Consider the following 12749-nt stretch of genomic DNA (forward strand, 5'->3'; position numbering starts at 1 on the left):
AGCTTCTCCTGTGTGCCCTGGCTGAGAATCGAACCTGGGACTCCCGCCCGCCAGGCCCACGCTCTACCACTGAGCCAACCGGCCAGGGCCTGGATCTTGTTTTTTAATCCATTCAGCTACTGCGTGTGTCTTTTGACTTGGAGAATTTAATTGATTTAAACTTAAAGGAATTATTGATAAGTAAGGATATATTGTTGCTGTTTCGTTCATTGTTTTCTGAAAGTTTTGTAGTTCTTTTGTTCCTATCTTCCTCTATGGTTTGATGATTTTTTTATTGGTGTTACAGTATACTTGGACTCCTTTATCTTTTGTCTATTTGTAGCTTTTGTACCTTATTCTGTTAATATAGTGTATTACATTAATTGATTTTCAGATGTTAGATCAACTTTGCTTGGGATAAACTCCACTCCGTCATGTTGTGTAATACTTTCTATATGTTGCTGGACTTAGTTTGATAGAATTTTGTTTAGGGTGTTTGTATGTATATTCATTAGGAATATGAGTATTTTTTCCCTTGTGATGTCTTTGTGTGGTGTTATATCAGGATAATACTGGTCTAGTTGAGTGAGTTGGGAAGTATTCTTTCCTTTTGTATTTTTTCAGAGTTTGTAAAAAAAATATATATATTTTTTAAATGTTTGGTAGAATTTACCAGTGAAGCTAATTGGGACTGGGCTCTCCTTTCTTGGTAGTTTTTGAAATTACTAATTCAATTTCTTTACTTGTTATAAATCTAGTCAAAATTCTATTTCTTCTTGAGTCAACTTTTGGTAGTTTGTGTCTTTCTAGGAATTCTCCTGTTTTATCTTTGTTAACTAGTTTATTGGCATGTAGTTGTTAATAGATTCCCTTGTAATTCTTTTTACTTAAAAAAAAAACCGTTTTTATTGAGTTTATAGAGAAGAAGGGATGGAGAAGAAAGAGAGAGAGAGAAACATCAATTTGTTGTTCCACTTATTTATGCATTCCTTGATTAACTCTTGTATGTGCCCTGAGGATTAAACCCGAAACCTTGACATGTTGAGACAATGCTCTAATCAGCTAAGCTACCCAGACAGGGCTGTTTTTACATTTCTTTCCTTCTTTTTTTCTTTTTTCTTTTTTTTAAATTAAGTGAGAAGTGGAGAGGCAGAGAGACAGACTCCTGCATGCACCCTGACCAGGATCCACCTGGCAAGCCCTCTATGGGGTGATGCTCTGCCCATCTGGAGCCACTGTTCTGTTGCTCAGCAACCAAGCTATTTTAGTACTTGAGTTGAGGCCATGGAGCCATCCTCAGCGCCTGGGGCCCCTTGCTCAAACCATTCAAGCCATGGCTATGGGAAGAGGAGGAGGAGGAGTAGGAAGAGACACACACACAGAGAGAGAGAGAGAGAGAGAGAGAGAGAGAGAGAGAGAGAAACGGGAGGGAAAGGGGTGGAGAAGCAGATGGTCACTTCTCCTGTGTGCTCTGACTGGGAATTGAACCTGGGACTTCCACATGCTGGGCCAATGTTCTACTGCTGAGCCAACCGGCCAGGGACCTTTTTACTTTAAAATTAATTTTTCTTGCCCTGGCCAGTTGGCTTAGTGGTAGAGCGTCGGCCTGGCATGCAGGAGTCCCGGGTTCAATTCCTGGCCAGGGCACACAGGAGAAGCGCCCATCTGCTTCTCCACCCCCCCTCCTTCCTCTCTGTCTCTCTCTTCCCCTCCCGCAGCTGAGGCTCCATTGGAGCAAAAAGATGGCCTGGGTGCTGGGGATGGCTCCTTGGCTTCTGCCTCAGGTGCTAGAGTGGCTCTGGTCGCAACAGAGCAACTCCCCGGATGGGCAGAGCATTGCCCCCTGGTGGGCATGCCGGGTGGATCCTGGTTGGGCGCATGCGGGAGTCTGTCTGGCTGTCTCCCCGTTTCCAGCTTCAGAAAATTAAAAAAAAAAAATTTTAATTTTTCTTTTTACATGAAATATTCCAAACTCACAGAAAAGAATGGGCAAGAATAAAGAACTTAACTGTCCATAAATAAATGTTAATATTTTTTCTAGTTGGCTAGACTTCTAGATTCAGTGTTAATTGAAGCGTACTTTACACCTTCCACAATCTAATTTCTTTCCAGAAGCATTGTGAATCTTGATATTGACATGAATTGTTACTACCCGTATTATTATACTTTATAATCTTTGTGTATAGAAAAATACGCAGCATTAATGTTTTATTGTTGCGACACCTTAGTTGTTCATTGATTGCTTTCTCATATGTGCCTTTATGGTGGGCCATCAGCAGAGTGAGTAACCCCTTGCTTGAGCCAGTGACCTTGGGTCCAATCTGGTGAGCCTTGCTCAAACCAGATGAGCCCTTGCTCAAGCTGGCGACTTCGAGGTCTTGAACCTGGGCCCTCCGCGTCCCAGTCCAACGCTCTATCCACTGTGCCACCGCCTGGTCAGGCCACAGCATTAATGTTTTAAAATGTTACTTGAATTATGTAGGCTTTATGCTATACTTTTCTTCCCCTCAGCATTTTATTGCAAGTTTCTTTTACACTGTCTTATTAGATTTAATTCATTTATGTCACTTGCTGTTTAAACCTTCAAATGAAAGACAAATAAAAGGCAGATGGGTAGTGTCCAGTGTCTGCTTTATCAGTGCTTCAGTGCTAATTCTTGCAAGTGACTGGCTGTGTGTATGTGTGTCTGTCTCAAGGATATATATATATACCAAAAATGTTGAACTGCTACAGAATTTGTATCTTCAATTTTGCTAGACATTTTAAAATTGTTCTATGACTGTGACTCTTGGGGTTTGGGGTGTGCTCAGGTGGCTACAGAAGTCCCAGCCTAGACAGGCAATGTTCCATAATGAGTCATTGTGTATGGCCGGTCACTGGGGTTCATTTAAGGTGCCCTAGACTTGTTACCCAGGTTCTGGTTGGAGTTAAGCTTGTACAAGCTGTGATATGGACGCTCTCTTTTGGGGGAGGGAGGGGGGAGAGACAGGAAGGGTGAGACAGGAGAAGAGAGATTAGAAGCATAACCTGTAGTTCCTTTACTTTAGTTGTTCACTGAGTGCATCTCATATGTGCCTTGATGGGGGGGGAGTGGAGGGGCTCAAGCTGAGCCAGTGACCCCATGCTCAAGCTAGTCAGTGACCTTGGGCTTCAAGCCAGCGACCTTTGGTCTCAAACCAGCAACCCTGGGGTTATGTCAGTGATCCCATGCTCAAGCCAACAAACCCATACTCAAGCCGGTGACCTTGGGGTTTTGAACCAGGGACCTCAGCATTCCAGGTTGACGCTCTATCCACTGCACCACCACCAGTCATGCAGTAATGTGGATGCTCTTAATCATCTGTGTAGTTACTTTTTAAAACATGTGAGATTGAAGAGACTGGAGAGGCATCGAGTTGGGATGAACTTCATGACTGACATGAATTAAGCCAGCCAATTTGTTGAATTTGTAATGTATTTGAACAAAGAGGAAAACTTGTATGTACTGAGTGTACTGAAATGGTCAGGGTTCTGAGCTTGGTCTCAAATTCACGTTCTTCCTCCTTTGTAATTGTCAAGCAAGTCATTTCCCCTTCTGTCTTTAGTTGCCACGTCTGTGAAACGGGGTATTAATAAGACTTCCTAGTTCATAGCCTTACAGCTAAGTGAGGTTATGCATATAAAGTGTTTGGCATGGGGCCTGTCATCTAGCAGCACTTAGTAAATCCGCTGCTTCTGTATCCTTCTGTCTCAATGCCATTCCATTTCCTTGCTACTGTGTGCCAGGAACATGGGGAGAAGACCTTTATTTGGTCTTCCTAGTGTAGCTTCTGTAGCTCTAGTGAATGGGACATCCTGGTCAACGTTCCAGGTTAATAAACAATTTAAAGAAAATAAGGGTACTTATTTAATTAGCTTTACAGACCTTTCTTAGTGCTTCAAGAAGTCTTGTACTGACACCACTGTAGCTCACTCTGTCTAGCGAATTCCTGTGCAGACAGCTTCGTCAGCCCTCTGCCTGATCAGACCTGGACTCCACCTGGCTGTGGTGAGGAAACCCAACAAGCGCTCAGAGGCTTATATTTGAGTCTCTGATGGGAAACACTTTAAATTCTTAGGTATCAATCTGGATAAATAAAAAACCCCTCCTTACCATCAATCAAAAACTTCAGCTTTGGACAGGACAGTGCCAACATCTGGAGGCGTGAGTTTCCTGTCTGCGGAGCACAGCAGGAGTACACAGGAGTCACCATCCCCGGGGCCGTGCATGGTTCCCTCCGGGATGACGTCACGCAGTTGTGGCCAAGGGAGGAGGAATTCAAAAAGTTGATGAATGTCCTTGTTTTATGTCTAATGATACAATGTGGCTTTAGTTTTAATAACTTGTCATGAAGTCAGCAGAAGAGAGCCAGGATATCGGGATGAAGTTTCTGCCTGAGAGTTAATATCCATCAGAAATGGAAGATAAGCTGTGTGTGTGTGTGTGTGTGTGTGTGTGTGTGTGTGAAGGAACGGTCACTAGGTGACTTAGGAAATCTTCAGGATATGTGACATAAGAAACTTGGTGACATTTAGTTCACATGTACCCTAAAGTTGGTCTTGCCTTTTAGTGTAAGTGGCCCAGCTGTCATTCATGTCAGTTATCACTAAGTGTGTGGATGTCCTGCATTTACAATGGCTTCGGTATTTACCTCAGTTCTAGAGCACACTGCTGTAGAGGGTTATTCAGATGCTAACGGATGACTGTGTTCAAGATCTGAAAAGCTTTCGAAGGCCCTGCATTAATGGAAACAATTATCTACAGACGCTCCCAAGTCTTCCAAGGACTGGGACCCTTAAACGCCCGCTTCTCTTACCCAGACTGTCTCAGCACTTCTTGCCTGGATTGTCCTGCCGAAGCTGCGTGCCAGCATCTGGCCCCCGGCCTGGAACAGGGGGCCTCACCTGCACCTAAGTGTCCTTAACTTTGACCTCACCCAGGCCGCTTTCTCTGCTTGGAAGTTCCCTCCACGTCCTAGTGCCGTCTCTTCCAGCTCAGTCCCTTCCCGAGCTCCCTCTGACATCCTTTTCTCCCCTAGGGGTAATGTCCACATTTTCTATCCCCAAGGGCAGGATCTTGGCTGGTGACAGAGGATGTTACAAATGGTTTAGCTCCTTGAAGCATCATTTCCCTACTGGTCTGTTGAGGCTGTTCTCTTGGCCTCTAAATGTCACGGATAATGAACATTTTGTTGTATTTAGGTAATCAGTGATCTTTCCTTTCTCTCTTCCTATGGTCGATACAACACCCATTTTCCTAATCAGATATTGATATGAAAGTTATGTTATTTCATCAAAGCATGGAGGAAAATATATATAATAGTATTCTCAAAACGATTTCACTTATGGGCTTTTGAGTTGAAAATTAAATGCCATCTTACCAAAATAATACTCTGTAAAAACACCTCACAGGTGCTTTTGAAACTCGGCTAAATTGAAGGATTATGGTGGTTTTTCAGGAATTTTATTGGAGTTGCACTTATTACAATCAAAGGGTGAGTCAGTCCTCTCCGAGCATGTATTTGTCAACCCTGAGGGGGAACTATGGATTAACCACGTCTTCCGCTTGGTCTTTCCTTATCATCGGAAGAAGGAACATTATTTCGGTGTAAATTTTGTCATGTTCAAGTTCAGTAAGTACCTGTTTCTGTTCTATGTCCCCGGTCCTGGAGGAGGGGGCTCACTTGATGTGTGATCTACAAAACCCACCTTGAGTCCACCTGTTTAGTGTGGTGACTAGCTGTGACATGTGTTCTAAAGGCAGGGACTCCTCCCAAAACCCCCACCCTGCAGGTCTGCAGTGGCTCTTCCGGTCCACAGGGCGATCTTGTCTCTGCAGAGCAACAATCAGTACATCAAAACGTTTTTTATTTGAGACACAAAAATGCAAAATTGCTGAGATATCAAACATTTTCCGATCCGCTACAATACTGCCACTATGTACAAAAGATCTGATGATAAATGCGTACACATATAAAAATACAGTATGCATTACCTATGTACAGTACATGTGCAAAACGCATGGCATTCAAACTTGATGTGGAATTGACTGCAGGGGTGCAAACAGCAAATACAAAGGCATCATGGTTTCTCTTTTAAAAAACAACATAAAGGCAATACATGAATGGACCCCCGATTGCCATAATTTTTTGTTTCTTAAATGAGTGCTTTGATAAGCAGGGCTCTGTAGATTGGTATCTTTCTCCTTTTTTTTTTTTCATAAAATGAGATGCTAAGACGTATTGTGACAATGAAAATAAGAGAAACATCTATCATGTTGCATTTCTATTGCAAGCAAGGAAAGAAAACTAGTTTGTACGTAAAAAGGAAAAAACTTTGTATTACTACTAAATACGTACTATTCCTAAGCCAACAAAAACAAATCTATACTATTTTACATGAAAACAAGAGAAATATCTACACCTTTGTGAAAATGATAACCTTAAATGGATAATACCTTTTTGGGACTGATTTTTGAGATCTCACTAGTCTCACACTTTAAATAAAAAGTGCCTCCTTTTGGCAAATACTTGGCAATGCCTTTGGTTCCTTTAGAGCAAGTTTGCATTACTATTGGTTACTTGAGGTGAAGTCCTTTTGGTAGATACTAAACCCTTTCCTAAACGCTTCTTCCTACCAATCAGCGAGATTTCTTACAGCATAATGTAGAGAGGTAATTGTTACAAGTCTCGGTGATTCTATGAATTTGGTTAAAGCTTTGTCTTAGTAGTTGGCACAAAGCTCTGTTAAACACGACAGCTGTGTTGATATCGCCAATGATACATTTTCTCTGATTCCAGACAGCACCTTGTAGATCTGAGATTGCCATCCTGTTGTCAAAAACCGGTAACGTTTTTCCGTAATGATTCACAGAGCAATGTGTTTGTGTGGAGGGTTGGAGCGCTTTTGTAAACATGTGCAGCTTTTGAATTACAGGCCTCATGTCAAAGATTTCTGGAAGAAACCCTTTGCAATGATGCATTTCCTCAAACACTGAAAGGGGGGAAACGGGAAAACCTAGTGCCATGCGGACAGGGTCACTTCCCACAGAGAAGTGTAGCTGGGAAGATCGTTGAGCAAGATACCTAAAATTTGAAAAAGAATTATTACATCTGAATTATTTTCCAGTTTTGACTGAAGCCACTTAAACGATTAGCTGAAATGCAGGTAGGATGCTCTCCAAATACACACCTGCGCTCCCGGAAGCCGTGTTCCTCGGTAAACCTCACCTTCCAGTTAGTGTTTTTTGATAATCTGTGCTAATTCTGTGGCCTCCAGGGCAGTGGGCAGTGTTTGGTATTCTGCTGTCACCTGTGGCACGTTGGTCGTGCCGGACGGCAGAACAGAGGGTTGGTTGTGGTCGTGGTTCAGGGACCTGTGCTGCTCTGGAGCTGCCCCCCCCACCCCCCCACCGGCTGATAGCGGCTTGGGTGAGGCTTGGCCAGGTGGCCCTGGGAACGCTGCCGGCGTGCTTGACCGCTTCCCTAGGGCCTCCTGTGTGGGTGGTCAGCAGAGGGCCTGTCCTGTCACTGGTGGGGACAGCTGTTTTGTCAGCTGTTGAGGCTGGCTTCAGCCTGGGAATTTGGAAAGGGTCGAGGAAAGCTGTGTGGCCTGGAATGGTCTGGGACTGAGGGGAGAGAAAGCCGGAGTCGGCTCTGGTGACCAAGTGGACAGAGCACGCTGCCGACACCGCCCAGTGTCTGCCGACGGCACAGTTCGGTGGCGCTGTTGCTGTGACGGCCCACCACAGGCGGCAGTGTGGAGGAGACACCAGACTGCTTTTGCCATGGTTCTTAAGCTGCACTTCTGAAAGTGTCAGTGGCATGGGCCACAGAACTGTGCAGTTTTTAAAAAGGAAATTTAAATAAGATCTCTTTAGTGTTATAAAAATATTCATATAAAACAAACACAAATAGTATCTGAACGAGAAATTCCACGAATTCAGAATACATCTATGTACAAATACGTGGCAAATACTATACAGTAGATTGCACATTTCAGGAAAAACACTAGACTGTGAACCACTAGCACTGTCCCTAAGGTTTCCTGGTACATGCTTTGCTGAAATGTACAAGATGACCACATACCCCCGCACTTCCAAAGGCTGTGGAAGCTTTGGTATAACTTTCTGTGCATCCACCCCAAAGACACGGCCTGATACCTATTTACACTAGAAAGGTAAGCTTGATTCTACTGTTTCTGGAATATTTAGGGATATAAGACTAGATGTGAGATAACGTTTCCAGGAGTTGTTTTCTTGGCAATAGAACGTTCTACAAGACAACGTGCAGCAGTGCCCCCTCCAGACTCCACACGTGCATCCTGAAAACCCGAGCGGCTGTTCTGACTTTAATGGCCGTGAACTCACCTCCAACAATAACAATACTCCTCTTCAGTAAACACACACCTTTCCTGTTGTATTTCTCTCTAAACACACTTAGAGGAGCCTTGATTACAGACTCATCTTTGGTCACGTGCCCCGCGGCACACAGTCTGTCCCCACTCTGACCCGGAACACACAGCTGGGACCCTGGGGAGCAGCACAGGTGCCCGCCTGCTGCTCAGACGGGGGGAATGGCCCCGCGGAAAGGGGCGAGGGGGTGGCTGGTAGACTTAGTAACCAGAGACTCCTGCCATTTAAAGGAAATGCTGGTACGTAAAGGTCCGAACACGTGTGTAAAGCGGGCACGAGCAGCGTAGTCAGAAGAGAGCAGGCTAACGAGATGGCGTTCTTTGCACCACAGTGTGTGTTTCTGGAGAGCAGCCTTCCTGTCACGTGTTTCAAACCCTATTTTCAAAAAGCAATAAGGGACCTGAGGGCTGGGAGACCATTGTGTACACAGCTTGGAAAGATGGAATAAAAGGGACTCAATAGGAGTCAACAACACTACCTGTTCAGCTGCCTCCCACAGTCCCACTGCTGTTTGGAGCTAATAGCCATTTAACTCTGATAAATATGATGCTTAAATCCAAGTATGGACCAGATAAGCTCCAGACAAACCCATCGCTAAGACCTGCCCTAAGAAAGTGCCTTTCTAAGCTCACAGCCCTGCCCCCAGAGACAGCCCTTCTGAAAGGCAATGTCCCCAAGATGCACATCACGCCCAAGACGGTAGCATTCCCCTGCTGGGCGTGGTCAGCTGGCCGCGTTCTGGATTCCCTGCGTTGGGTCACCGTTTTCTAAACAATGAAACTACTCATCACAGACCCCACTGAGCCTTGAACCATTCAGAAGCACTTTCAGGGCGGGAAGTGCCAGTTAACAGAGGGCTCCAGTGTTCTGGGCGACTGAATTCTGGAAAAATGGATTTTTCTTACATGTAGTAAAATTTACAAACTGAAATAAAAATGTAAAATAAGATCAGCTCTTTGGGAAAACACAAACCCAGAAGTGATTCACAAATTCTTTCCAAATAATGGATCAGGTTGCCTCTACATTGTCACTGTGGGAACAATCACCGCAGAATGACCCAGAGGAAGCTACCTGACCCTGGGCTTACACAGGTGAGGTGGAGAGCACGAATAATAGATAATGTTATTTAATAAAAACCTCCACACTTTTTGGTAGATTTCATTATTTTTTCAGTTATATACATTATGTCATATATTTAAATGACTAGTTTGAAATCATTTTGGAAATCTTGTGATAGTTGGCATTTTAGAAACTTCTTAAGAAACTACTCAAAAATGTGATAACTTTTTGTCTCTATAAAAAAGCTAATGAAATCTCCAGTTTTTCAATCTTCAGCTTGATATACAGTGAGAGCTCAGGCGCGCCATCTAGTGCCACGCCCGCAAGCGATGACCCGGGTAAGCGACAGAGAAGGGGCGGCCAGAGCCGGGCACGCTGGCGGCAGTCTAGCCTGGACCCGTGCTGGGAATGTCCTGCGAACAGTCTCCCTTGCCTTCGCTTTGCAACTCACTGGCTCAGAAAGGCATTTCACACTAAAGCCTTTTCTTGGTTCTTTGAGATGGGTCTGGTTACCTGAAAGTTCTTAAAACACGGAAATACACGTGGCTCAGGTATCTAGAAATATTCGAGTGATTAACAGTAGGGCCAATTCCTTACCCCAATGCAGGCTGTACAAATCCCAACATAGAGTGCACATATGAGTGTCTAATGTATACATTAAATCTCATCAACCCAGAGGGTTGCTACCAGAATTTTCAGTGTTATCAATAGACCTGGACTTTTTACAGGGGGGTGGCTGATGAAAAAGTATTTTGTAGACATCGTCTTGTCTAGTAAAAGAACTTTCACTTAAATGTAAATTTGGAAATCTAAAATAAGATCCCAAAAATCACAAAAGGAACTACAACACACAGAAAATTACATTGGTTTCTGAATGGAAGCAGAAGAGTCCAGCCGGGAGCTGCCGCGGGCCTGGCTGGTGCGCTGGCTGCCTGGCCCCGCTGGCCTCCTGCCCTCAGGCCGGGCGCAGGCCGCTTAGAAATGCACGTGCGGTGGCCTCTCACCTCCCTTCCGGCAGTCTTTTAGTTTAGGGCCTGAAAGTGACCTCAGAGGTGTAAATGTCGTGGACCACCAGAGAATCCTCACGTCATTATCCTGCGTCATTATGTTTTCATCTGAAGGTACTTTTCATTCTTTACTGAAGTCTGGAGGAATAGATGAGTCTTCTTTGACTAGTGATTTTTCATAAGGCCCTGTGCTATATTCAACTGCAGACATTCACTGCTGGATGCAATGAAATGTTCTCAAACTTGGGTTTCCAGGCTGTAACCACCTATCCATTCTTTCCGTGACCACGTATTTTCATTGCAACAATGCAACTATGATCTGTCTCTAAAAACTGACCTTTTAGAATCATCTTCATGGTCTTAAACCTCATGAACTGAGAGGAGAAACCTGTGACATTAGTCCCAGGGCAACGGCAGGTCTTGTGGATCTAGAAAGTCAGCAGAGAACATACTCGGAGCAGTGGCGCTGAGCGGAGTGAGCCCCGATGACGTGTTGGGCATGGTGATGTCTAACCACTCCATGTTGTCCAAGTTTGAGTCAGAGAGGTCAAGTGACAGACAGGGAGTACTGGCAGCAAACTGGGCCTCGGACGTTTCCATGGGTGAGTGAGAATGGTCCAGCACGCCTGAGTGGCTCAGCAGATCATTCTGGAGATCTTCGATCAGAGAGAAGGGCTCTCTGTCCTCACTGCTGCTTTGGAGTGGAGTAATTTCATTGGCTGAAGGTAAAGTTCCATCCAAGAAAGCTTCTAGTTGGTTCTCTAAGCTGGCAGATAAACTGCTCATAGGTTCTAAGGATATGGGTGGTGCCATTTGCACTTGGGGTGGTGGCCGGGACACCACTGTGTTGACCGGCATTGTAGTGATGCTAGCTGTCACTGGTCTCATTTTGGAAATAGGAGAAGGTTCTTCCTTTATAGGAAGGGAAATCTCTGTGCAAAAGAACATAATTAGTAAGTAAAGATTTACTATTTAAAGCTTTTATTAATTAGAAAGACACTTATTTTGCTATTTTGAGATGACTTAATACAGTCTTAGAGATAAGAGAATGCTATTGGTTTTTGATAACTCTTAGAATGATGGATCATTTAAATAAACATGTATAACAGTTTAAAAGATTTTCAATTCATTTTAGTAAGAGTAAGCATTACTAGCAATTCTGTCCCAGCAGGTAGGAATGGATGGTTCTAGCTTCGCTGATCGCTGGGTCCTGTTCTCAGTCACTCTGGACTTGAGCCGGGGCCCTCCTTACTCTGTGCCACGCATCTGCTCCCAGCAGCACCCCTCCCTGAAGCGAATGTGGGCATGGACATCCTCAATATCATCGAAGAGCTAATTATATATATATTTTTTTATCATTGTAGTTGAACTCTGTGCCCAGTTTAGCCATATACATTCTATATAAAGTTCTGAAAAGATATAATGCCGTCTTATGTCATTTTGGAATTAAAGCAAACACATGACTCTTTTAACCTTATTTAACATCATGTGGATCATCCTATTTTTCTCACTTTTTTATCTTGTTTTTTGAGTTTATATAAAATCTTGAGAATTTGGTAATGTCCTAAGAAGCACTATTTATGTATTATTCCTCACTACATCAAACAACAGATTAATGGACCATCTGCTATAGATACCAGTGTTCACTTAGCTACATATATTTTAAGAAGTATCTTTTTCACTGTTATGAGTATCTGATTTGGTTTTATGTATCTGCAGATACACTAAACAAATGACTTATAACAGCTCTTACAACTCAGTGACTGCAACGCCAACAGGATAGACAGGTGCGAGAACACTGAAGATTTGATTCCTCTAGGTCAACTGTCAATTGTGTGAACTGTGGGTGTTTTAAGGACAGTTTGTTACTTTTCATCAACTGGAAGTCATCTCTAGAAATTTTATTTTTATTTTTAAAATTTTATTTTTTTTAGAGAGACAGAGAGACAGAAGGGAGAGAGGGGAGAATCATCAACTTGTTGTGGCACCTTAGTTCACTGATTGCTTCTCATATGTGCCTTGACGGGAGTGGGGAGATCAAGCTGAGCTAGTGACCCTTTGCTTAAGCCAGTGACCTTTGGGCTCAAGCCAACGACCATGGGGTCATGTCTATGATCCCATGTTCAAGCCAGCGACCCCGAGCTTAAGCTGGTGAGCCCGTGCTCAAGCTGGCAACCTCAGGGTTTCAAACCTGGGTCTTCTGTGTCCCAGGCCAATGCTCTATCCACTGCGCCACCGCCTGGTCAGGCTTTCTCTAGCTTTCTTTTTTTCTT

The 12749-nt window shown here is 43.9% G+C and overlaps 1 protein-coding gene across 7 annotated transcripts in view; it reads right to left on the reverse strand.

The window, feature by feature from the left end:
- Positions 1-5848: 5848 nt before the first annotated feature.
- Positions 5849-12749, reverse strand: part of MRTFB (myocardin related transcription factor B) — a 289724-nt gene continuing 282823 nt past the window's right edge. For all 7 annotated transcript variants that reach the window (XM_066382581.1, XM_066382582.1, XM_066382580.1 and 4 more), the window contains one exon: positions 5849-11408. In XM_066382581.1, coding sequence (XP_066238678.1) covers positions 10873-11408 — 536 coding nt within the window. In that variant the 3' untranslated portion in view covers positions 5849-10872. The remainder of the gene's footprint in view (positions 11409-12749) is intronic.

The sequence above is a fragment of the Saccopteryx leptura genome, chromosome 4 (assembly GCF_036850995.1).
Source record: "Saccopteryx leptura isolate mSacLep1 chromosome 4, mSacLep1_pri_phased_curated, whole genome shotgun sequence".
In the NCBI taxonomy this organism is placed as follows: domain Eukaryota; kingdom Metazoa; phylum Chordata; class Mammalia; order Chiroptera; family Emballonuridae; genus Saccopteryx; species Saccopteryx leptura.